Source organism: Arvicanthis niloticus, chromosome 1 (assembly GCF_011762505.2).
Source record: "Arvicanthis niloticus isolate mArvNil1 chromosome 1, mArvNil1.pat.X, whole genome shotgun sequence".
NCBI lineage: Eukaryota > Metazoa > Chordata > Mammalia > Rodentia > Muridae > Arvicanthis > Arvicanthis niloticus.
This window is the reverse complement of record NC_047658.1, coordinates 59,871,741-59,898,956: the sequence shown is the minus strand read 5'-3', so window position 1 is coordinate 59,898,956 and position 27,216 is coordinate 59,871,741. Positions and strand designations below refer to the sequence as shown.

Below are 27,216 nucleotides of genomic sequence, written 5' to 3'. Positions count from 1 at the left end.
GCATTCAACACACACACACACACACACACACACACACACACAATGTTTGTTTGTTTGTTTTTGAGACAGTGTTTCTCTGAGTAGCTCTGGCTGTCCTTGAACTTGCTATGTACACTAGGCTAGCCTCAAACTCAGAGAGATCCTCCTGCCTGTTCGTCTCTAGTACTGGGAAAAGTCGTGTGCCACCATGCCCAGCCTAAAAATAAAACTTAAACAAATACCAGCATTTCCATTGCTTTCCTGGGTCAACTCCTGTTTCCTAACTTTCTTGATTTCTCATCCATTGTCTCTGGTCATCTATATTGGACTCATTGCCAGGCAAGTGGTATTACATCATATAGAAGGAATTGCAAATGCTTATGGGCCACTTAAGAGTGTCTTAAAGAAGAATAAGCAAAGCCCCTGTGTTATAGAATGGAAACTTCCACTCGGTAGTGTATTTCATGTTCTTCACTTGCTCACTTAGTGACTATTATTTATTTTCTCTTATAGATTGCATCCCAACCACAGTTTCCCCTCCCTCCACTTCTCAGTCCCTCTCTCCCACTGCCCCTCTCCCCCAGAACCACTCCTCTGTTTCCCTTCAGAAAAGAGCAGGCCTTCCAGGGTATCAATCAGACATGGCATAACTAGCTGCAATATGACTAGGCACATGCCCTCATATCAAGGCTGGACAAAGTAAGGCTTTCCCAGGAGGGGGAAAGGGTACTAAAAGCAGTTGAAAGCATCAGAGACAATCTTCACTCCTGATCTGGTCCGTTTGGGTCAGTCAACAGGGTCTAGCAAGAGAGAGAGTGGGGATGGAGGGGCAAGAGACACGAAGAATGGAGACAAGACAGAGAGTCTGATCAAGTCCCCATTATTGCAAGGAAATCCTGGGCATGTATAGGCACAAGCAGGGGAACACAGCTAAAGACGCTTTACCATGTGTGCCTTGCAGCTGTGGACACTAAACAACAAAACAAGATATGTGAGAAAAACAAAGCTCAGCTGTTGTGGACTGTTGAAGAAGAAGTCTCTTGTCAGGGTATATGGCTGCAAAGGTGATAGCCGCTTTCTGCTGCCAGAAGTCGGCTCCAAACACACTCCTACTGTTAGGAGTCCCTCAAGAACACCAACCTACATAACCATGACATATATGCAGATGACCTATGTCAGACTCATATAGATTCCCTGATTGTCACTTCAGTCTCTGTGAAGTCCTGCTTAGTTGATTCTGTGGGTTTTCTTGAGGTGTTCTTGACTCCTCTGGTACCTGCAATCCTCCCTTCTCTTCTGAGGGCTCCCCAAGCTCTGCCTAATATTTGGCTGTGGATCTTTGTATCTGCTCCCATCAGTCGCTGGGTGAAGCCTGTCTGATGACAGAGTTCTGTCTGCTTCTCCTACTTTGAGAGCGTTTCAGAGACGGTATCCTGACTAGAATATTAGCCACCTATGGTAGTCTGTACACCAGCTGAGGAGTGTCTAAAGGGTAGGGCACTGGACCAGCCTGGAAATTACAAGGCTTGGCATGGCAAAGAGAAAACCCTGGAATGCAAAGAAGGGAAGCCACTAAGGTGAAGCCAGCTCTAGGGGCCAACAGCACAGTCATAGAAAGAACGAGGATCTACAAGTGCAGCTCACTCCCTCCAGAGTGTCTATCTGGCAGAAACCCATTTTACATTTTAGCAGGTCCAGAAAGCAGTCACATCAACACTTTAAGATTTTTTAAATCTCTCTCTCTCTCTCTCTTTCTCTCTCTCTCTCAATCCAACCATCCAACCCAGGGCTTCATGCATGAAAGATAACACTCTACCAACAGAGCTATATCTACCCCCCCCCCAATGTTAGTGTGAGTGTGTGAGTGTGTGAGAGACAGAGACAGGAAAGGGAGAGAGAGAGAGAGAGAGAGAGAGAGAGAGAGAGAGAGAGAGAGAGAGAGAGAGATTGGAGGCCAGAGGACAACCTGTGGGTTGGCTTGGCCCTGGGGACTGAACTCAGGTTGTTAGTCTTCGTGGCCTGCACTCTGACCCACCGAGCCATTGCTGATCCAACAGTGGATTGGTTTTCCTCTCTCCTAGACCATGCGTTCTGCTTCCTTGAATGCAAGATCCTTTCCCTTGGATGTTAGATTCTAGGAATTGTATCATGCTCCACTCTTGATCCTTTTCGACTTCTGTCTATACCATGGAACATTCTTCTGGACAGCAGGGTAGGAAATTGGAAATAGGGCACTTGTTTGGATCTTTGAGAAAGTTTCTTTTATTTCCCTCATGTAATTGTCATCTCTGAGGCTTACTATCCCGTCTGCTAACTTAGGCCTGGCCCTGGAAGCTTCTAGCCTTTATATAATCTTATCTAGGTCTAGGATGTTTTCTGCCTCTGAAATGTATTGATGAATAAGCTCACCCTTTCTAAGTCTTACTGAATTCTGGCTGGCTGATTCAACTCAGCTGTTCTGGCTTAAACTCCTCTCCAAGCTGAATGATTCAATCTGGCTTCTCTCTCTGCCTCTCCTGAATTGCTATGCTTGGTCTCGTATGTTAGTTATTTGGCAATGTGTTCTAACCTCTGGCTTCTCATTCCCTGGCTGTTCTTGTCCTCACCTGTGTCTAACCTTGTTTCTCTCCTAATCTTTTTTCTCTCTCTCTCTCTCTCTCTCTCTCTCTCTCTCTCTCTCTCTCTCTCTCTCTCTCTGTCTCTCTCTCTCTCTGTCTCTCTCTCTCTCTTCCTGTCTCTCTGCAACCTCTGTACATCTGTCTCAGTAAAACTGCCTCCTCCTGTTCCCCTGTCCTCTGCACTGCTCTCTTAAGTAGCCTCTCTTTTCTCTTTGTTCTCGAGAGTTGGACAGATCCTATTCTGTCAAAACTCTCTGATTCATCACTTTGTCTGCCACTCAATTAGACATCACTTTCAAACATAGGTGCTTCTTTCTACAAACTAACTTTAACTTCATTTTTTGGGATTAAAAGTATGTGCTAAGGACTGAGCCACACCACAACTAGAAATAGGTGTTTGTTTGTTTGTTTGTTTGTTTTTGAGACAGGGTTTCTCTGTGTAGCCCTGGCTGTCTTGGAACTCACTCTGTAGACCAGGCTGGCCTCGAACTCAGAAATCCACCTGCCTCTACCTCCCAAGTGCTGGCGTGTGCCACCACCGCAAGTGTGGAACATCTCTCCTTTCAGGTGGTTTACCATCTCTGGCCTCTGTTTACATCACATGCCAACAGTTCCTCTTGGCTCTCCATAGCAGCAACCACAGTGGAAATGTGCTTGGCATTATCTAAACTTTACAATCACGTCTTTTCCATGACCCACCGATGTGCTCTGAGTTACATACACATGAGAGGTGAGTATATTATAATACAAAAAACAAAAGTCTTGTAAGAGGATGCTTTCAGTAGAGTTATTCCCGATGTCCACAAATGAAAACTCAAATGTTTCTTAACAGGGAAATGGAAAATAACATGTCCTTTATTCACACAGAAGTAGTCAAGTCAAAAGGAACAGATAGCTACCACATAAATGACTCTCTCTCTCTCTTCCCCCTCTATCTCTCTCTCTTCTCTCTCTCTTCTCTCTCTCTTCTCTCTCTCTCTCTCTCTCTCTCTCTCTCTCTCTCTCACACACACACACACACACACACACACACACACACACACACGGTAGAGTCAGATAGAACAATATGTATTATATGTCTTAGAAAGTTCAAACACTGTCAAAACTAATGTATAGTTTAGGGTGGGTTAATGCCCACAGGGGAAGGCAGGGCACTTGTGTGGTGCTGACAGCCTTGTTTCTTGACCTGGATGAGATTGACATGTGCACACTTAACAGGTAAGAGAACACCAAAGTCATCTGCCGGAGTAGGTCTGCCCCATTCCCTTCTCTATAGGGAGGGGAAAAGGAGAGAGCAGAAATAAAAACAGGAACTCTGCCTTCATTCTCCAGCCCTCCAGTTCCAAAGAGCGGAGCCTGGAAACCAAACCAAACCAAACCAAACCAAACCAAACCAAACCAAACCAAACCAAACCAAACCAAACCTGACAACGTTCAGCTCAAACTCAAATCCTCAATCAGATCCGACATCGCTGTTGGCAAAGCGCACACTCCCAACCACCACTACCATTTGGTCTGGATGTTACAGTATGGAACACCTTTAAGGCCGGGTCTTCTCGCTGCCCTGAGTAAGGCAGGAAAGAACAAAGTTTTTGTTGTTGTTTCGTTTGTTTGTTTTCTCTTTCCTTCTCTTTAAAATGACTTTCTGAAGTGGCTGTCTGAGCTCTTTAGAGGTCGGATTCTCTTAAGGGGCCGGGCCTAGAGGCCTTAGCAACAGAACTAGCCTTTGTCGCGTCATAGCAACAGCAACGCTTTCGGCCCTCCCTTTCCCAAGGCCTTCTCGGTTCAGCAACCCTCCACCCTCCATCTGCAGGAGGCCCTCGCTGTTTGGGTGGACGTGGATTTGCACTTCTGGCTTAGCGAGGGACGGTGCTTTGGCTTCGTGTTGGGGGAACAGGGTTATCCTCGAGCCAGATCACCGGGGAGGGACGGCGACAAAGAATGTTTATTTAAGAAAAAATAATATCAAAACGTTTCCAGACTTTTAAAAGCACACCCTAAATTCCGGGCAAAGAGGGCTGGAGGGTGGGAAAATCACCTTAGTGCAAACTTTATATAACCAAGAAGAGACTATCTATCGAAGACCCACCACGGAGTCAATCGGAACCAAAGATGTTGGACAGGGTTGGGCCAGGTTTTCAGGACCTGTGCAGGCAAGTGCTGCCCACACTGCCGACGCTGAGCCAAGAGGGTAAGTGACTTGATGCAGGTGTGTGTGTGTGTGTGTGTGTGTGTGTGTGTAGTGTTAGACCTTACAGTGCTAAAAGCGTGGCTCAGAGCTTATTTTCCTATGGCCAGACTTGACCCATTAGGTGTTGCTTGTGTGTGTGTGTGTTTCTGGGTTTTTATTTAAAAAAGAAAAGAAAGGAGAAGAAGCCATGCACTGCCAGGTTAGTACTAAGTATTGAAAACAACCTTCCCCACATTACCTGGGGAAGATTAAAACCCTTGTGACTCCCTAGAGAAAAGCATTCCCACTGTAGTTCCAAATGACTCTTCTTCAGAGTTCATGAAAGGGCATAGTTGCTTCAGTCCTTGACATCTTGCAGGTATGTTAAAGAAAAGTGATGCTTGCATTCAGGTAATTTTCACAGAAAACTCACGGGGTGGGGGCAGTAGCAAGATGGATGCGGTCCATTTTTTAGCATAGCATCTTAGGAGCATCACCATCCCCAGGCCCAGGCCCTCCCTCTACTCCTTCTACCTTGAGGGGAGGGAGTTCTGTCTGCCTTTGCTTTTTGCTGGGATTAAAAGTCATGTACTTCCAGGTCCAACCTGTTATGTTTTTTTTTTTTTTTTAGCATTTTGTTGGTTATTTTGTGTCTTGCTTCTCTTTGTAAACTTCAAATGAGTTGGTTGATATGTAAAAAAATGGGTCACTGGGAAGCTGACACTGTACTGAATCTATAGAAACCTAACATCTTGACAATGTTGAACCTTCTTATCCACAAAATGTCCCACCACGCAGCTTTTTGATGTCTTTCATCAGTTTTGTAAATATTTTCTCATCGATTTTATATACATTTTTAAGATCTATATCTAAGTATTTTATTTTTTTAGAATTATAAGTTGTGTTGTGTTTAATTTTTAAATTCTCTGTATTCATTGCAACTATATAGAAAACTCACTTTTATTTATGAACCTTGTTAATTATGATTTAATTGCGAAACGACCCCTGTAGACTTATATGTTTGAACACTTAGATCTAGCTTGGTGGCACTGTGTGGGGACATTGTGCAACCTTGTTGGCAAAGATGGGACACTGGGGCATTCTTCTGAGGGTTATGGTATGGTCCTGCTCCCAGACTGGGCTCTCTGCTTCCCGATTCATGTGAAATTCCTGTCACCACCAACTGAAACGTCCTAGTCATTGTGCCTTCTCCACAATGATGACCTACACCCTGAATCAAAATAAGCCCCCCTTTCATTTGTTGAGTATATAATATACCCAGAAGTGGGGTCAATTTGTTCTATGTGACCACGGTGCACATAGACATTTTTGAACTGGCTTACAGGAGGTGTGTAGAAAGGTTCTGAGTTGTGTGCTAGAGAATTGTTTTCAAAGCTTAATGGGTCACTCTGGTGAGAGTTAGAAAACCAAAGTGTGGATAGGAATGTGGAAAATAGAGACTGCTTGTGAGATTCAAGAAGAGAATCAAGACTGTATCAAGAACTGATGAAAGACCATTTATGCTGGATTCCAGGGAGGCAAAAAGTGATTGTGCTCTGCCAGATCCACTGGAGATTTGTGTGAGGATGAATATACAAAGAACAGAGTGATTTACCTGGTAGAGGGAATTTCAAGATAGGGTAGCATTCAGGCCATGCCATGGTTACTAATTTTTAGCTTGACTTATAGTGAGAAATTAAAGTAAAAAATAGACCAGAAAAGAGGTAAGGAATATTCAGTTTCATAGCAGAAGAGTTTGAAAGAGTTTAAGTCTGCTATCATTGTTAAAGAGATTACCACCATTAAGGAAAATCCTCCAGTCTTTGCTGGGACAACCTGGAGGGGACTTGAGAGCGACTCATCTAAGGCTCCAGTGTGTGGAAACACAAGCTCGCTTGAGAAAGGTTCTTCCAAAAAGATCATTAAAGTTGTGTCCTCCGGATTTCAGAACATCAGTCTTCTTCTCTCCTCCCCCTCTTTAGGTTCATATTTGGCCACACAATCTCTTTCACACACAGACTTTCCCACTATGACATACCATCACACAGGTCTAATCACTGGGATGCCTGATCTTGAACTTGGAACACTTTCAAATCTCTGAGCTCCAGAAACTTCTTTGCTTTATAAATTAGCCATCTCAGATATTTCTTTGTACTGATGCAAAGTCAATGAATATACTAGTTTTCTGAGTTCGTGTGTGTGTGTGTGTGTGTGTGTGTGTGTGTGTCTGTGTGGGGAGGAATGCTGGGTTTTGCCAAATGACTAGAACTTTTCTTTTTAGTCTAATGTCATAGGTTACATTGAAATTGATTTTCAGATAGTATTGAAATTATTTTCATTTTGAGATTTAGTGATAATCTTTCTAAAGCTTGGTCATTAGAACAAATTATTTAGGAATCATAATTGGCAACATTTACAAATCTATTCTAGTTGAATAGATTCTAGAGCCTCTTTCTCCAGTGAGAAATAGCAAATTTCCATTTAAATAATTAACTCTTTTATGTAACTCTGCCTGTCCAACTTTATTGAATAAAACATTACCATAGACTTTGATACATTATCTCAATCAACAAAGACCATGCTCAAATTCCCAGCTAAATCAAAGACTTTTCATCAGTGTTTGGTTACAAAGTATACAGTTTCTCCTGGCCCTGGTTAAATCATTTCCTTGTTGGTACAGATAATTTTCCAGGAAATATGAGCTGCAGTTTCCGTGGTCATAAACATTTTATCAGTTTTGCCATCACACTCCTGAAATTTCTCCATGTAAATTGGAAGGCTGAGATGTTTGTTAGTGAGTTAATGACATTTATGTTGACAATGAGTTTTTAACTCAGTACATAGTTGGGATTGATTGACAGACCTCCTTCTCCCCTGAACCCCTTCCTTGAGACAGGGTTCACTATGTAGCGATGGCTGTCCTGGAGCACCCTATGTAGAGCATGTTCCCACCGATCTACCTGCCACTGTCTCACTAGTGCTGGGATTAAAGGCATGCAGCACCACTGCTGGCCTTTGATAGACGTTGTTAATTCTTAGCAACAAGAGGTTGAATTCTCGGGGCTATTGGGTACAGAGCAGGGAGGGTGAGTGCCATGGGATAGGGCACAGTGGAGGAAAAGCAAGATTTATAAAGACCACATACTACCGGTTCACAGTGTGTCTTGTGTTCACACTTGTTTCATCATTGGTCATGAGTTTCCATCTTTAAACTGGTTCCAAGACAAACTGCTCATGAGAAGAACTGCTGCTCCCTATTCAGCAAACCTTCCTGTTTCCCTCTACATTATTAGTAAAAAGTAGTTCATGACCCTGATATGTCAGAATTAAAGGCTCTAATTTTCCTGCTTTAGTTAATAGTTAAAGCCATTAAGAGGAAAAATAACAGTTTGCATTGTTGGAGAAGAATTGCCTTTTGTGGCTACCTTCAAACATGCCCCCAAGAAATTATCAAAGGACTTTCTTAGTCTTTTATTTTAATTAAAATTTAGTCTTCTTGATTTGTAAGAAGTTCTTAATTGGAAATTATCACCAATAATATATGTTTAGACTTAGGATGGTGAGACATAATTTTCTATATTGTTAAGTGCTACTCATATCCATACTACATATTCATTTCACATGTTAACACTGTAGTATTGGTAATTGTTCGTTTGTTTTTTGTTTGTTTTTGCTAGTTTTTGTAGGTTGGGGAAGAAGAACTACAGAAAGCCTTCAAATCAAAATAGAATTATGATGTCTATATATTTATAAAAAATTGGTGTAGAACCCTTTCCCATAGACAGTTTTTAATAAATTATTATTATATTATATATAATATATATTATTATTATTATAGATATATATTAGTGTATTTGTTGTTTCCAGAACACATCATACTAGAAGCAGTAACTTGGGATGCACAGGGAGCCCACAGAACAACGGCAGTGGAGAGAGGGGACAGCTGGAGTCTTAACAGTGACACATAAACATGGAAAGCGTTGAGAATTTAGCAAAAGCAGATGAGTAGGGACAGTTAATGTACAGAGTTCATTAACTCTGCACAGCCTTTCATGTCTCAGTGGCCCTTGGCTTTGTTCCTGTATTATAGGACAGTGTAAGAGTTCATGTTCATATTAATTCCGGTGGTCCAGAGTGAAAACTTTAGAATGGTCGTGAATGGAGTCAGTAAGAAAAAAAATTGATTTTAGTTGATTAATTCTCCATGTGTCAGATAAAATGAAGCATGTCTGATTTCCCTTTATTCTAGAGAGATTTTCTTTACATTTATTGTTATCACTATTATTATTTTCACTATTATTACTGTTTAGTGCTAACGCTGAGCACAGGAACTCATGCCTGCTCTACTGAGTCACACAACCTCCCCCTTTTTGTTGGAGTACTGAGGTTTGAAGCCAGGGCCTCATACACACTGGGTGAGCACTATTCATTGAGCCACATTCCAGGCCCTATTATTATTGTAATTAAAATCATATCTTTGGAATTTAAAGGCATAGCTTTTAGCTAACAGGAAAGTTAATCTTGGGGGATGGATTTATATTTCGTTCTGTATGAATTAGAAGTTACTACCATTTAATTGTTCATTTCATATTTATACTTTTGCTTGTGAGGCTTAAATACTATTATGTGGTTGCTCAAATAAATTGTTTTCATTTTCATTTGAATTTCAGAAGTCTCTACTATCTGGGGAAATGTTTCAGATTTTGTGGAACGGCAGCTAACTATGCACAAGGTAGGCTTTACAATCCAATTTCAACCCAGTAGTCTGAGAGCTATTTCTTATGCAGGCTTACATACTTTTGCTGGGAGTAGTGTAGGTTGTCACTCCTTTATTTTTATTTTTATTTTGATTCATGTAGGATTGTGGCAAGCTGGATATTATCCTTAGACGATGCATCTGTAAATCTTTCTCTTTTAGTGATACCGAGAGCACAGACTGCTCAGTCTGGGTTTAAGTAAAGAAACTAGATGAGATCTTGTTTTTGGTTGACAGTTCCTGGGATGGATGTGGAAGGATATAACATTTCTTGTTCTGCCATTTTTCTGGGAATAACTTGTAATTAGAATGTATAAATACAGAAAGTAAATTTAGCTAGTATAAAATGAGAAACCGCCTATGGTTAGACTGTTTCTTCAGGTTAAGTCTTGGATTTAAATGCTATAGAGCTAGGCAGAGATTTTTGGGAGGAGCTTGGAGGCAGTAAGGAGGTTGTAGAACTTTTGTACCCTGCTCACATGTCCTAACTATGACAGTCCATGGCTGAATGAACTCTTAAAACTTATTTTGTTTGGTTTGGGAATTTGAATTATTTATCACCTTTTAAAATGGGCAGACTATTTGTAAAGCTTTTTTTCTTTCTCTTTATTTTCTTAAAAAATCAACAGCCTTAATGATACTGGTCTTCCATTTTTGCATGCGTCCATGGCTGCAAGTCCAATGGGTCTTCCTCTTTGTATGAAAGATGTATGCATGTCCTGGCCATTATACACTCTAGCTGGCTCCCTTCCCACCCCCACCCCCCGGCTTTTTTTTTCCTGCTCTTATAGATTTGAGTTTGTCACCATTGGTGTATAATATCTTTAGGGTATCACATGTCATATCAGAGACCTTAAGGTCAAGAGGTATTTGCTTTTTCTCATAGGCCAAGATTACATTGCAGGTGATGCCTTGGGTACTGGTTTGTCTGATTCCGTTTCATCTTATCTACTTATCCAATTTCATTAGTTAACAAACAAGCTGCTGGTCCTCATTATGACATTGTCATACATACATGACTGTTCTTGCTCATTCATCCCCCTAATGCCTCTCCCACTAGTGAGTTGTCTGACTTTAAATGGAGGACATAAAATATGAGAGTATAAGAAAACCAAGACTTCAGTAAATTGAAAATGATTGCATTTATGTCATATAGGTATTTGATATAGATTTGATATAGATTTTTAAAAGCTATGGTACTCATAAACATTTTCATAGAAATAGTACCTCTATCTACAAGGCCTCACAGAGATTACTGGATTTTTAAGCCTAAGGCTTAAATCTTCAGTTTCTTTTTGGCAATTAGATGGTTATCAAACTCTGTCCTTTAATGGAATTGTGTGCGTTGTCCTTTTTGTCTTCTTTTTTTTTCTTTCAGGGTGTTCAAATTTCAGGACTTGGAACTTTCACTTTCACGAGGCAGCAGCTTGAGGTGGGAAACAAGAAGTTTGTTCTAGTGCAGAGGCCGGTGTTTATCATGGCAGAGAAGTTAGTGCAGACCCACGGACTCAAACAAAACAAAGTATTTTCTCCTGGTAAATCATTTTAACAGTTGAGATTTATTCAGAAACTTATTTTCCTGTTGAGACAAATGGAGAGGGTAAAACTTGGTCGGCGCCATATTAGTTTCTGGTTTGAGAGACTTGTGCTTCACTCTGTGTGTGTGTGTGTGTGTATTTTGTGCCACATGATGCATGTGGGGGGTCAGGTGACAACCTATGGGAATCATAGCTTTCCTACCATGTAGTTCCTAGGGATTGGATTCAGGTCCTCAGGGCTTGGTGGCACATGTCCTTACTTGATGAGTCATCCTACCAGCCTGTGGACTCCATTTTAGACACTAACAACTTAAGAGGCACGGGGAGAGCAAGTTCATTAACAGCTATGCAACAAAGTTCTACAGGCCTATACTCATGTTTCAGATTCTAAGAAGTCAGAAGTGGTTATAAAGAAGAGAAATCGAATTTAGGGTCTCTGGGTAAGAGAGAAAAACCTTTTTCTGTGAGAAAAAATAGTGTCTCTACCATGTATATAATTAAATTATTAAATGTTAAAATTTAATAAAGCTGCACTTAATGTGTATTAACTTACAGGTTTTCTATACCCTAAAACAGTCCTTCCATATTTCCTTTCTTCCCTTCTTTTCCTTAAATTTCCTTTTTTTCCCTTTCCCTTCCTTCTTCCACACACATTATCAAGGGCTCTACTGCTACAGTGGTAAAGCAAACAAACTGACCCATTGTATTTATACACTCACATCCAGTCTCAGTGTGTGGCCGCCGCTGATCCTGCTGCCGTGTTGTTCACTGTGGAGGGCTGTGTTCCTCAGTCTTCAGTTGCATCATAATCTTAAAAAGTAGTTTAGATCTACAATTCATTTTTTATACGGGGTGAAATTGTGCATGTATCAATGACCATTATATTCATTTTATTCCACAATATTACAAGTATAAGGAGGAAATATGGATAATTCTGTTTTTTAATATTAATCAGGTAATTATTTAAAAGTGTCTTTATTATAATCTTTATTATGTATTTTAGTAAAATCACCTTTCTCCCACTCTTTTTCTTCTCCAGGTGATATTCCAGTTGTTCCACTTAATTTTGTCATGATATCCCTGGAGGGTCCATTTAACAGGGATACAATAGAAGGATGTGTTAAAGAGACATTACTTTTTTTATCGAGATCCATTTCTGTCAAACAAAACGTGGAGTTCACATTCAAAGGAATTGGGGTCCTTTCGATCAGAGACAGCAAAGTGAAGATGAGGTTTTATAAGGATTTCCTCTGTAAGATGGATGGAAGTGGCACCTTGTCTAAAGCCCTTGCAAATGTAAATTGTTTTCTTCTTTTAACTTTCCTGGTTTCATTTCTATTGTTGTGGCAAGGCAGCCTGACAAATAGAGTTTAGATTAGCTCATACTTCCAGGTTGCAGTCCGGCATAGCAGGGATGTCTGGTGGCAGGAACTTAAATCAGTTAATTGGACCACACCCACAGTCTGCACTCTGGGGGAGTCCAGGAACCAAAACTAGGGAGTGGTGCTCCCCACTTTCAGTATGCAGATTTCACATCAATAGAGGCAATTGAGATAGTCTCCCATAGGCTTGCCCACAGGACAATCTGAATTAGACAGTACCTCATAGAAACTGTCTTCCCACGAATTCTAGATCAGATTAGGTTGATAATTAAATTTACCTATCATATAACCTCTCCTTTTAATCAGTGGTTCCGATTGGGTGTGATGCCATTAAACAGGCACAATGTTGCCCACCTTTAATCCCAGCACTTGTGAGGCAGGCAGATCTCTGAGTTTTAGGCCAGCCTGGTCTATATAGTGAGTTCACAGACAGCCAGGACACCCTGTCTCAAACCACCTCCTTTGCCTCCCAAAATACCATTAAAAATAAAGGAAATGCTTGTGCTGACACATTTTAAGTGACAGTTTTCCTGACTGTGTGGAAATGCATGGCTATAGATGGCCAGTTCCATGACACCCAGATTTTGAATCAGTGCTATCCAAGGAATAGAAAAAGCAATAGAAATTCATAGTTCTGGACATTTTATACTACCTTATTGCTGACATAGCTCTCCTGCATGCATTATTAATTTAATCTCAAAATACTACAAAAGCAGTATCCTAGGAGCATCACCCTGATTTTCCATGCAGAATGTGGAGGTGTGGAGAGGTCACACTGAGAAGCCCAAGTGAATCAGATAAAGCTAGCACAAGGATTCAAGCCTAGGGTTCCTCAGGACACAGTTTTTGCAGCTTGTACTATTTCATCTTAAGAGAGTTTACCACAAAATCTAATTCAAACCATGCAAACATACTTGGAAGGTTTTATTCTTTCACTTTCCTTTTTTATTGGATATTTTATTTATTTACATTTCAGATATTATCCCCTTTCCCCATCCCCCCACCCCTAAACCTCCTATCCCATCCCTCCTCCTTTTTGCTTTTATACCATTTTAATTACATGCAAGTATTAAGGTCAGTTCTAGGTTGAGGAACTATCAGTACAATTGATGCAAACTGTCAAGGAACAAGCAAGACAATAAACACAAATAGTCAAAGAACAAGCAAGGCAGTAAACAGAGTCCCAGGATCACTTCCGTGATCACTATTTTTAAGGGCTTATCAGGATGACCAAAATATCTGAGCCTACATTCCTGTCCTAGCCCAAAGCCATTTTCATGCCTGAAGCCTACTTCTTTGTTCTAGCCTAAGAATTAGATTCCTGCCTGAAATTACTTCTTTGTTCTAGCTTAATGTCAGATTTATGCCTGAAGCCCATTTCCCTGTTCTTGGTCAATGTCAGATTCCTGCCAGGCAGCCCCCACCTTTTATTTTTTTTTTTGGTTTTTCAAGACAGAGTTTCTCTGTGTAGCCCAGGCTGTCCTGGAACTCACTCTGTAGACCAAGCTGGCCTCGAACTCAGAAATCCACCTGCCTCTGCCTCCCAAGTGCTGGGATTAAAGGCATGTGCCACCACCGCCCAGCATCTCCCCCTTTTTTATTTCATAAACAAGATTGAGCTTGTCTTAGGTTGTTTTTGACAAGAATGCCTTCCTTACCCATTGTGGAATATGCATTATCAAAAGCAATGTACTTCTGTCTTTGGTTGGTAAGGCTCTGTGCAGAATCTTACCCATCCTTAACTTGCCAGTCTGTTAAATTAATAACTCTGAGGGTCCATTTTCAATTTTAAGTCATGTACTTTGGCTGCTAACATGTTGATGTTGTTAAAGATGAGCTTTAACATGATGGGCAGGAATAAAAGTGTTCCCAGGACATAAAGGGCTAGCATGATCAAGCTATATATGCCATTCTTGAAGCTTGACCAAAATAGAAATACTGACCTCAAGCCATGGATAATTTTTATCAGCATTATCTGCAGCATCAAAGCTCAGCAGAGCAGCATTCTTTACATTCATAATCTCACTATGCAAAGTTAAAAGATCCAGAGAGGTGTTAGAATTATGCCAAATACCCTGCAAGAGTCTTTAAACTTTTTTCTAATTATAATGACTATCATTGTAAATTTTAAAAGCAACACAACTCCATTGGTATTTGGCATGACACTCGAGATAGCTCCTTACTCTTAAGCTCTGAACCTCCTTCAGATAATTTGAATAGGTTAAAGAGCATCAATACAACATTCCAAATACCTATCTAAATCCTCTTATATATTCAACACATTAGTAACATTTTTTTTGCTAAATGATTAAAAGTAGCTGTCTTAACTTCTTGTGTCAAAGCAATTGCAGAAGCAGTGGTGCTAGCAATCAATGTAATTAAAGCTGTTATACCAGCAATGATCAAACACACTGCCCTCTTGCTTCTGCTTAAAGCCTAACTCACTTCTTCCAGTACTTGCAAGCTTTTTTTCAGAAAACCAAGATTCTGTAATACTCACAGCAGTAAGACAAAAGCTGGTTGACAGACCCTCATAACAGACATGCCAGGTTTCAACACACTAACACAATTAGAAAGTGTACAATCAATGCAACTTACAATAAATACTGTAGAAGAAACAAAAGTAATTTAAGTTGACAATTAAAAGAGCCTTAACACATGCACTAACACTTGTTTGAATTCCAGAACTTATCCCCCCAACTTTATCTCTAGATAGTGTAACATCATAGAGAACTGCAGCTAACTTCTAAATTATGTCTCTGAAAAATGTCCAGAACCAGCCTTCCAAATGAAGGCTGTTATTTCCAATATTGGATTGATTTCTAGACTAGTTCATGATTGAATCCAAATAACTGGTCACCTTTAAGAAAAATACAAGAGTCATTATAGTGTCTTTTTTTGATTCTTTGTTCCACAAGGTCTACAAACTTGAGGCAAGGCAGCTTGTCCATCTGGGGTATAGGTAAGAAAAGGTTGGTTGGGAACATATGTTCAATACAGCTTTCCAGTCACAATTGTCAGGGCACTCAGCAAGCTCACACAGGTCAGCATCATTCTTTGTCTTAGCATCAGCACTTTATTTTTTGTTATGTGTTTTGCCCACGTTTGTTTATGTACATGTTAAATGTCCATAGAGTCCAGAAGAGGGCGCCAGATCCCCTGAAAATGGAGTTACAGCTGTGCGCACCTGTGTAGCAGGCAGTAGGGATCCATCCAAGGTCCTCTGGAAGAATAGTCAGTGCTCTTAACTGCTGAGTCATCTCCTCGGCTTCACAATTTTTAGCTTTTAGTTTACAGTGTCATAAAATAAATTTCACTGGTGTCACCATTACTGTTAACCATCAAGGAACAGGCATGATATTCATGCTAAGTTAGATAGCACAGAATTTAAACAGGCAAAGAAATAATCAGTAGTGTTTATCCAGTGATTTATGTGCCTTTTGTACATCTCAAGGTACTAATAACAATGACAGGAATTAATTGAATCATAACAAAATCCCACAGAGCGAAAACTTGATTTTTTTTTTTAATGAAAAGACTATGAAAATGGTCCAGCTGTATATTTCTCCCCTTGTGGACCTGTGTAGTGGGGAATGAGATGGGGCACATATAAGGAGGCTCCTTGGAGTTTTCCACACAATCTTATTTCACACAGGATTGCTAAGAGGGATGCTGAACCAGTGTGTGGAATATGAAAGCATTGAGAACACAAGGCAGAATCTGCAATTTTATAAGAAGGGCCCAAGTGCCTGCCTGGCTTCTTTCTAACTGGAGGACTCTGATGAGTTTTAAACACTATTTAAAGAGGAACTGATGTTTTATCTGGTACACTGAACTCTAACGTTTAACTTTTAAGCTTTGCAAAAGAACCAGCCTTGACAATATATTGTATGACAGAGACTTTGGTCAATGAAGGTGTTCTGCTGGGTCCCTCCCATCAGGGTCAAGAGGCACCATGCACACAGTGTGTAAAGGAGCTGAGAAGTCAGGCTGCAGGGCTGCTGGCTTGACAGTGTGGATGAGTTTCTCCTTGGAGCTCTGGGTTAATCAGAACTCCTTAACATCTCATGTACTCTGCAACGCTGGGAAATGTTCAGGGAGTCGTAGTTTGACCACCAGATGTCCTATCATTTAAACCTCAGTATGGTCCCATAAAATAGATCTCTGGGAATGGGGAAAACTTTATGTGCATATTTTGGTGATTAAAAGAATCCCCATCGGGGCTGGAGAGATGGCTTAGAAGTTAAGAACGCTGACTGCTCTTCCCGAGGTCCTGAGTTCAATTCCCAACAACCACTTGGTGGCTCACAATCATCTGTAATGGGATCTGATGCCCTCTTCAGGTGTGTCTGAAGACAACTACAATGTACTCAAATAAAAATATTTTTAAAAAATCCCCTCTTTTTAAATTTTCTTTAAAGTCCTTTGTAGGCTATAGCATTCATTCAGAAATAATTGTACATATTAATCCATGATAATAGTGTGGTTATCATATAAAGTGATAACTACAGTAACTCTTGGCAGGTCTATGGTGTACTCCATTAAAACTCTGCAAGGCAGCTCCAGCTGTTACCCCCATGAACCTAGTGCCCGAGGACACACAGAAGCTAGCAGCATGCAGGGGGACAAATGCTGAACTGCCTGTTTTTAGGGTCCTGTGGGCCAAGAGTGGAATCAGAGCTGTACTCATCTCCTGATAGTTTCTGGACATTTGCTCACTTTCCAAAGATGTCTAAAAGAACTCTTAGGGAAATGTTCAAAAAGAGTAGATGACTTGAGAGAAGGCAGCATTTGTGGAACTGATTTTTAGCATCCCAGGTGAACTTTGGTGAGGGAGGTCACTCCTTGCTGGACTTTAAGCACAGAGCAAATGCAAACAGCACACTGGTAGCATTGTCTTGGAGGCAGCTTGCAGTGTCTTGGTCTGTCCTGGGTCACAGCTCAGGCATAATCTTTGTCTCTGTCCTCCAGAGACCTGGCACCATGGACTCAGTGCTGTCTAGCAGAGAGTCCTTTGGAAAGCGTCCCAACAGCGCGCTGGCTTTTCCAAGGTGAGTGTCTTGCTCTATGGGTTAATCCAGGCACTAGTTCTCTTTGTTTATTGAGCCATATTTGTTTCCTAAACTAATTTCTGCTCTTCTATCCCCTTTTCTGCCTCCATCTCTGTTTCTCTCAACCCCTTTCTTCCCCTCTTTACCATCTCTGTATAAGCACCAACCAAGAGCTTATTGCATATATTTTCTATGGTTAAGTTTTAGAAAGACGAACCCAAAAGATTCTGACTCTACATGCTGCTCATCTTAGTTCTTGCAATATTAGCAAAACTCTCACCTGCTAGGTTTCCTCTATTTTTTTTTTTACTTCCTCCACCCTAGCCTCTTTTTCTTTCAGCTCCCAGCAAATCTCCTGTCTAAGCACTGACTATTATGACTAAGCATGCTGTATCCTCAAGAGGATGGTGGGTGTTCTTGGGGGCTGCTGCTGGCAATAACAGTTGTAACAATAGCAATAGTATCTGCTCTTTGGAACAGATGTTTAACAATTAGGAAATTTTTCAGTAATAATATAGTCAGTCTTCATTATAATTGTACAATATACATCTTGCAATTTCCCCATTTTATAGAGGTGTAAATTGGTTTAACTCTTTTCTATTTTAAGCAAACGAAATAAAAAAGTGTTAGTAAGAAGACTGAAAGAAGAGCACTGGAGACTTGTGTTTTGTTTCCTGATTGTCTCTTACTCACACACTGTCACTGTGTGTTCTGCTTTTATTTATTTATGTATTTATGTATTAATTAATTAATTAATTAATTTATAGTCAGGGTTTTACTGTGTAGCCCTGATTAGCTTGGAACTCACTTTGTAGACCAGGCAGGCCTGGAGCTCAGAGAGATTCAATCACTTATGCCTCCAGAAAACTGGAATTAAAGACATGCACCACCACTGCCCAGTATGCTCTGACTTTCTAAACCTTTTAAAATATGTATTTTTATTATTTTTTAATTGCATGTGTTTAATGCACATGAGTGCGGGTGCCCTTGGAGGCCAGAAGTGTGTGTCAGGTTCTCCAAAGGTTGGAGTTACACATGGTTAGGAGCTGCCTGACATGGGTGCTGGGAATTGAACTTGGATCCTCTGGAAGAGCAGTTTGAGATCTTAGCCACTGAGCCACCTCTCCAGTCTCTGTGTGATTGCCATGCCGTTGACTGGCATTCAGGTCAGGAGAAGGAAACTTGGACAGTAACAGCCAACTTCACAGAGTAGTGTTTTTTTTTCCAAATATTTTATGTCTCTGATCTCCTGTTGTGTTTAGGTTTGGAACAATCCCCCCTCATAGCAGAGCTAGTTCAAACATGCTCAGAAGAATCAGTTAGTCTGACTTTTCTACATCTAGTAGCTGAAATGCCCATAGAGCTGATGAATGTCCAGGCTAGAAAGAAATGGCTACTTTGCCCCTTAAAAATAAACCAATGGTCCAGGACAGCCAGGGATATACAGAGAGACCCTGTCTTGAAAAACCAAAACCAAAACAAACAAACAAAAATACAAAAACCAAAAAATCAAAAAATCAAAAATCAAGCAAAAAAAAATCAACCCCCTGACCATCCCCTCCCCCAAACCCCAAAACCAATGGATTCAAAATAATTTTGAGCTGGGCAGTGATGGCACATGCCTTTAATCCCAGCACTTGGGGGGCAGAGGCAGGTGGATTTCTGAGTTCGAGGCTGGCCTGGTCTACAGTGAGTTCCAGGATAGCCAGGACTACACAGAGAAACCCTGTCTCGAAAAAAAAAAAAAAAAATTGATTTCATTGTTTGGGAAGATACATTCATCTGTCCTCTTTATTTTGCATTGGTTAATCAATTTGTGCGTGTATCCGTGTGTGGACATGAACATGCCCTGTGCAATGTATACAGACCAGAGGACAATTTTCAGGAGTTGGTTCTTTTCATCCCCCACGTGAGTTCCAGGGATTGAACTTGCTCAGGTTCATCAGGCTTGGTAGGAGGCCAGTGCCTTTACCTACTGAGCCGCCTAATGTGAACCATTTTTTTTTTTTTTTTTTTTTTGGATAGTTTTTTGATTGAAGCATTCTAAAGGATGGTTAAAGAATTCTGTATGAGGATATTAAGATGTGTATGAAGAGTCAAATACTCAAAACAAATGGTAGAGTTTATTTCTGTGAAGTTTGGTCCTTGAATTTACTTAAAGGCACACATTCCCACTCCAGTGGGAGAGCCCTGAATTCACACCTGAGACCAAAGAAACCCTTCAATTGTGTATAGAAACTGGACACCACTTCTCACACCACCCCTTTGCAGGTCCCCCCCCCTTTTTTTTTTAAACGTAAGGAGAGTATGGGGAAATGGAAGGAGGAAGAAGAAGGTGAGAAGTTGTTATTGCAGAGTACAATAACCAGGCTATGATTTTGTGATTTTTAAGCTGACAGAAATCTCTCACAGGTGTAAAATGGACAGAAAAACTCAAACTGAAACCAAAGGAAAGAAAATGTAGATTGAAGTGTTCAAGCAATTTTTTTATATCAAGCTCTTTTTGGACCCATGGTATGTGGTCTTGGCAGACTCCCAAATTTGGCCTCAAAGAGAGTTCATGCTACATATTTAGCAAGATAAATATTTTACCCCCTTGAAGGAAGTATGTGTGTTGTGAAATCAGAGAGGTGGTGGGTTGCTTCCCAGAATTGAGGGTTCACACAGTCATCGATCGGTTCAGGACCAGGGGAGAGGACAAACATTTTGATTCATTCTTAGGATTGAGCACAAAGAGACGGAGAACAAACCACCCATGGAGGTCTTTGGAGAGGAAGGTGGAGAGAACAGACCAAGGAAGATCAAGCTGAAAGACCAGTCAGACAAAGAAGAAGGAGCCAGGGGTAGGCCAATGGTTTGTGGGTACAGTCTATTATTCTCAACTCTTATGCATTAGGTAGTATTGCTTAGTAACTTATATGTAAATATAAGAAAATAAATATCAAGGTAAGTAAGGTTAATGCCTTAGTTACTTTCCTGGTTGTTATGAAAAAAATATCTGACATGAAGCAACTTAAGGAAGAACAGGTTTATTCTGGCTTATGGTTAGGTTCCAGGAGTTAAGCATGGCAGGGCAGAAGGCCATCGGGTCATGTTGTATCTGGAGCCAGGAAGCACAGATTGATCAGGAAGTAGAGCCCACCTCTAAAACCTCAAGGCTCACCCTCAGTGATTCCACTCACCTCCCTGCAACCTCAGCAATGTCCTATCTTCTTAAAGGCTCCTTCTTAACCTTCTCAAACAGGATCGCCCACTGGGGACCAAGTAGTCTAGACATGAAGTCTATGGGGAACATTTCACCTTTAAGCTACAACTTTTAGATTCATCAATAACTATCAATAATATTATTATTTCTTATAAACACCTTTTATTCCTGGAACTCTGTACCTTGTTTTAACCCTATGACTCTCAGCCTCTTACATTACTATCTGTTTGGGGGCTGGCTCTCTGCTGCTTGACCAGGTCCTGATAAATAGCATAAATGCATAAGGTGAAATCAGGGCATACTCTGTCTTAATTGGGCAAGAGATATTTAAGCAAAAGAATACATCTTACATGAAACTATTCCTTGGTAAAAACCATCAGAATTCATGTGTGTATTTAGCTACCTATTTAGCTGTTTGAGAATCGAAGAGAATGTTGTTATACGCATTTGTTATTTATTTTAGAGATCTCATCACCCAAGAAACATCGTGATAGGCAAGCTATCTCTCCTGCTAAAGTGACAAGTGTCAGCTTGCTGGACAAGTTTGAGCGAAGTGGGAATGGTGGGAAGATCACAGGCCCTGAAAAGTAATGCATTGATATTTTTCTCTTGCATCTTACTAAATATAATTTTGAAGTCTTCCATGACACAGGGCATCTTAATAATTCTTCCATTCCTTTATTAATTGTTATCGAGAACATTCTATGTGGGAGGTGATGGGGATTATAGAGGTGACCAGGGCTGATAATCTAAAGGAAAATCCTGACACATGTGACAGATGATACATTATAGGTAAGGGGAATAAATGTTACTCAGCTGAGGCAGAACTAGCACAGGGAGTACTCAGCCTGCCTAATTGCTTTCAGAAACGACGTCTTAACTCTATAGGCATTGTCTGGATGCTTAGGTATCATGTGATAGTTTTCTACAGACTTTAAATGGAATGTAAGTTTGTCACATGGGCCTGATACTCCATTTCTTCTTTATTCACACACACACACACACACACACACACACACACACACACACACACACACACACATATATATCTTTTTTGCTGTCTTTCTGATGTCTTCTATAGTGATTGTTTGTGCAAAGTCTCTGTTAGGTAGGGTTAGGCTTTTTACTGCGTAAGTGGATTAGTGTCATGTTGCTGATTCTTGGTTCTTACTTAATTTTTGCTGAACATTTAAATGAGATTTCTCTACTTTCTTCTGTTAGGTGTCCCAAACAGATGTCTAATCTGTTCTTTCTTGTAGCTTTTAAAAGTTTTCTGTCTTAGTGTTTGTATTTCTCACTCCTTACAGGAGTTGTGACTTTCTGGAAAAATCCTTAGCCATTGTTTTCTAGAATGTTGTTCTTTCCCATTTCCTTTGTTTCATAGTTTGGCTCCTATGAAATAGACATCAGAGCCTCTGAATCTGGTTTCTGTTTCTCTATTTTTAAAATACATTTCCCTTCTTTTACCTTTGTGCTGCATTTAAAGTAGCATTCTCAGTTTTATTTTAAATGTAAGTATAGATTGTTTGTGTTTTATATATTATATATTTTATTAATATAGAGGATGCATTTTCCTTGCCTCTTTTCAGTTTGTTTTAATAGAGGACCACTTTGAGGAGTCAGTGCTCTCTCACCATGTTGTTGGGCCTTTGGTCTCTCTTTTAAGTACTTTCCATGCTTTTCCAGTTTATCCACGCCCCCCCTCCCCCCCAGAGTACTGGTTTAATAGGTTTATCTCTTGCGTCATTGCCTTCATTTCCTTGGTACTGAATTACCTCATTTGTTGGGATGCTGGCGGAGATTCTCTTGGTTCTCAGATGCTTAAAATGCTTGGCCATTTTTCTTTGAGAGTTTGGTCTGTGTAGAAGTATTTATCCATGTGTTCTTCTCTGTTACATTGTTAGCATAACATTCAAATTGTACAGTTAAATCACTGGCAAATATTTATAATATTTAAAGCAAGTTTCCTGAGTAATATTGGAAACCATTTCCATATCTTGTGTGACCTCAGTTCTTGGTTTCTGACAAGGGGCTGGAGGCTGTGTGATGTAAGAGAAGGAGACTATGAGAGGGGAGTAGGATTGTGGTAGGAAGCACTCTGTGGTATAGAGAGGAAACCTAAGCTTCATGTCCTATCAGAAAATTCAGCCATCTGCATCTTCAGCACATCTAGCCGACACATCTACAATGCGGCCAATCCTCTTGACCTCTGTTGCCACCACCCTGGTCCACTCTAGTGCCTTTCTTCTGATTTATTATAATGATCTCTGCTCTACCATTCTTCACTATTATTTTTATATTACTTTCCTTGTTGCTGTAACTAAATGTCTGATGAAGGCAGCTTAAGAAAGAGGGGTCTTATTTTGGATCACAATTCATTGTGGGCACATCATGACACAGGAGCTTTGAACAGCTGTCACGGTCAGAGAGTAAATAGAAATGGATGCTGCTGCTTAGCTTGCTTTGTTATTTTCACTCATCCTGGTCATAAAGTGGTGGTATCTCTAGGACCAGGGAGGGTCTTACCACCTAGATTAGCTTATTCTAGAAATGCTCTCACAAACCTGCCTAGAGTTTGTTTGTTAGATTATCCTAGATGCTGTCAAGTTGTTATTTAACCAGCATAGTATCCATTTGTGTTTTTTCCCCTCAGTGCTGTAGTCAAAATAATCCTGTTTAAGACAGATGATGGCATCTACTACCTAAACCCTCCAGTCTCCCCCACTCCCCTGCAAGAGATATAGTCCTTCTCTTGGCAGCAAGGGTCCTGCCTGGTCTCTGACTTGACTTCTCCCAGGCTTCTCATCCTTTACTTGTCTTGCTCCAGCAACACAGATCCAAGAATGTTCCCACCTCCAGGACTTTGCTCCCATTCATGCTCCTGAAATGTTTTTCCTATTTGGAGTCCACATTATTCATCTCACTTCCTTCTGGCATTTATGCCAGTGTTTCCTTCTTGGTAGGAACGTTCCTGGAATTTGATTGTGATTTACCACTCCCTTTCTTCAGTGCACAGCCTTTATTATCACCATGGAGTATACTTACATTGTTACTGGCTGTCCTGCTCTGGTTATGTGGATCAATCTGGCCTTGAACTCACAGAGATCTATCTTATAGATCTGCCTCTGTCTCAGGAGCCATGATGTCTTTTTTTCTTTATCTTATGTTTACATTTGTCTCTAAAATCATCACTGTCCTGGGGCTGGACATTAGTCCTTGGTTAAGAGCACTCACTGTTCTTCCAGAGATCCTAAGTTTGGTTCCTAGCACTCATGTCAAATGACACACAACCGCCTGTAACTCCAATTCTAGAGCATCCAACATTCAATTTCGGCTCGTGTGTACACACCCACACACCCATACATCCACATACTCACACACCCACACACAGGCACATACAAGTTCACATAATAAAAAGAATCTTTAAAATGATAATTGTTCTAGAAACCAGATTGTATTAAACATTAATTTGAGTTCCATTGTCTTTGAAGCTTGACATCTCCAGGTTGTCAGAGAAATGACAACGAGAAGCCCAAAACATCTCCTGCCCCAGCTTGCCAGGATCATAATAAGGCAGGACAGGTACAGTGCTTTCAACTGAATAAAGCCCACCCAAGCTCCTCCTCTGATTTCTGTCTCTCCAAGAGAATTCTGGGAATCACTCCTTCTAAATATAATCTATGGTCATACTTAAGTGTCTGGACTGAGATGTGTCTGTAGTCAAGATCTAGTTAAAAGAAAGGGACTAAGAAATCCTTAATTTTTAGCTCCTCTGAGAGTTCATGAAATTCTTTTATTTATGATATTTACGCTGTAAAGCTCCTTTTGCTAATTGCATATTAGAGGCTATAATTCACCAATATATTCTTTTATGAAACACTCTTCTTGACAAACTCAGTCTTTGGAGAGCATGTGAAGAGAATAGAGTAAATGAATACAAAAAAGAGGAAAATGTGTAAATTAATTCATCCTGAAATTTGGAACGGTAGGAAATGTGCTACGTGTGTCTGCAACGAGCACAACGAAACTTCCCGTTGTACTATGGAGATGAGAGGAGGAGGAGAGAGATAGAAGATGAGCGAGTCATGCAGCAGTACCAAATTCTGAAGGACCAAGAGGCTTTCTTCAAAAACCAGGTAGCCTGACACTTCAGATGGAGAGGGTTTGACATGGGTCAGCAAGGTGCCACTTTTAGACTCAACTAAATACATTCTGCACATGTTTGCACTGTAACACATTTAATCATTTGTATGCTGCTGGGCTAAAACTTAGGTGGTATGGTTGGTTGGTTTTATGTCGACTTGATCCAGACTAGAGTCATCTAAGAAGCAGAATGATTTTCAATTGAGAAAAGGCCTCTACATGATTTGCATGCAGTCACTGCACGACTAGTGATTGATGTGAGAAGGTCCACCAAACTGATGGGCAGTACCACCCTGGGCTGATGGTCCTGAGTTATATAAGGCAGACCAGGCAAGCCATGGAGAGCAAGCCAGTAAGCATTGTTCTTCCATGGCCCCTGCTTCAACTCCTTCCTTCAGTTTCTTCCCTGGCTTCCCTCAGTGTTGGAGTATGACTTAAGAGTTGAACCAAACTGATTTCCTCCCAAGTTGGTCATAGTGTTTTATCATAGCAATAGAAACCCTCAACTAGGATGGGCGTGTCCAATTTTTCACTGGTGAATGTCTCTGTATTTGAACATTGGCATACATTATGGATCTTCCCCCTCAACCCACAGGGCTGAGTTTGATAATTGAAAATGAGCCAGGCATGGTTGTGCATACTTTTAATTTTAGGAGGTAGAGACAGACAGATCTCTGTTCTTTGGAGACTAGTTAGGTCTACATAGTGAATTCCAGGCTAGCCAGAGCTGCATAGTAATACCTTGTCCCAGAATTAAAAGTGAAAATGAAGGATTTATATTGCTGTTTTTGATTTCTGATAAAATATAAATCTGATCAAGCCTTATACCTTTTAAAGTCATGGCCTATCTCAAAAGGGAGAGGGCACAGAATGGCACCTTAATGCTTTCTCTACTCAGATTTCTGTGGTCTCTGATAATGATGCTGCTATTGTGTCCTGCATTTGAGGCAAAACTCTTCCATTCCTTTTTAGTATTGTTATAGTGATGGTGTCTAGAATCCAAGAATGGGGAATAATAATAATAAAAAAACACTTTACTTACCTCATGTCTACAAGTTTTTAAAGACATCAGAAAGCACCATTGCATACAAACAGGTTTCTGTGTCAGTTGGAATATATGGCATAGAATTGAAAGAATGGAATGTATCAATCAATGTAATTAATTAATACTTAATTAATATAGAATGATTTTTTTTAAAGATAGGGTTTCACTATGTAGTCCTGCCTGTTCTGGAGTCCACTCTGTAGACCAGGGTGGCCTCAAACTCACAAAGATCTGCCTGTCTCTGCCTCTCAAATTCTGAGATTAAAGGTGTGTGCCACTACCACCTGGCAGAATAAAGAGTTCTGAAAATCGTGTTTTGTGATTAAGTGAAAACAACCCTGTTCTCCGATAGGTGAGAAGCATGGCTGCTAGAGAGCAGAGCCAGAAGAACGCCGCCTATAACCTCGGAGTTGCTGAAGCCATCAGGAATCACAAGAACGAGAAACCTGAATTTTATGTGAGTCTCTTTAATAATTCTGTTGATTTCATATAAGCAAAACTAAAAAAAAAGAGATTTTGTGCATTTTCTGCCATATTGTTTCCTATCAAAGTTTTTTATCACACAAGTAATGCATTTTTCTGAGACAATTGGATCTTTATAAATCTCTAATTTTTAAGAAATTGTTATTTGTATATGTGCTTCTTTATATGGAATGGTGTGACTCGCCATAACTTTCAGAAGTTTCTGTAATTTCTCCTGGGGAATCTTTTTGTCTCTGGGTGGTTGCCATTTTTTTTCTATTCAGAAGCTGGGCCATGGGCTACCCTGCTGTGTAATGCCTGCTCTTAGAGTTCCGTTAGATATGTTGGGGTAATATTAAGGCAACAGCCATCTCTTTGAATTTCATTAAATTTGTATTTGTTTTAACGACATAAAAAATTCTATTGCTAATCCTACATCCCCTGTAAGACATCGAGGTCAATATTCTATGCTGCAGCTTGTGTCATTTAAAGTACCCAAGTAGGAAAGTGGCCTGTGTAGGTGTTGAGGGTCTACCTTCAAAACATTCACAGTTACAGTCTGATTTCTACTAATGACTACAACTATTGCTAATTATAGTCTTTGCCAATCAGTGCCTGGGAAAGGTGAGGGGCAGGATCCTAACACCTAGCCCTAGGATCTAAGAGAAAGTAGCAGCACTGACATCATTCAGGAACTGGCTAGCAAGGAAAAATTTCAGGGGCTTGCCCTAGACTTCCACCTTGCGGATGTGAACTGGGGTGAGATCTCCAGGGGATCTGACTGAATTAAGACTTGAGAAGATCCACTTTAGATGGAGGCAAGCCCCTCCCTTCCCTTCACATCCTCAAGCATTGAGTCTGCCTTTG

The 27,216-nt window shown here is 40.5% G+C and overlaps 1 protein-coding gene across 2 annotated transcripts in view; it reads left to right on the top strand.

Annotated features, from left to right (window-relative positions):
* The first annotated feature begins 3,217 nt into the window (after positions 1-3,217).
* The window catches only part of Ccdc81 (coiled-coil domain containing 81), a 43,291-nt gene continuing 19,292 nt past the window's right edge, over positions 3,218-27,216 (top strand). The window contains exons 1-10 of one of the 2 annotated variants that reach the window (XM_076937696.1): positions 3,218-3,327; positions 9,438-9,499; positions 10,902-11,058; positions 12,101-12,357; positions 17,415-17,494; positions 20,216-20,337; positions 21,163-21,286; positions 24,191-24,281; positions 24,689-24,835; positions 26,240-26,344. In XM_076937696.1, the coding sequence (XP_076793811.1) occupies positions 3,246-3,327; positions 9,438-9,499; positions 10,902-11,058; positions 12,101-12,357; positions 17,415-17,494; positions 20,216-20,337; positions 21,163-21,286; positions 24,191-24,281; positions 24,689-24,835; positions 26,240-26,344 (1,227 nt within the window). In that variant the 5' untranslated portion in view covers positions 3,218-3,245. Of the gene's footprint in view, positions 3,328-4,333; positions 4,789-9,437; positions 9,500-10,901; positions 11,059-12,100; positions 12,358-17,414; positions 17,495-20,215; positions 20,338-21,162; positions 21,287-24,190; positions 24,282-24,688; positions 24,836-26,239; positions 26,345-27,216 lie in introns of those variants that run through there. The other variant, XM_034515542.2, reaches the window with a different exon arrangement.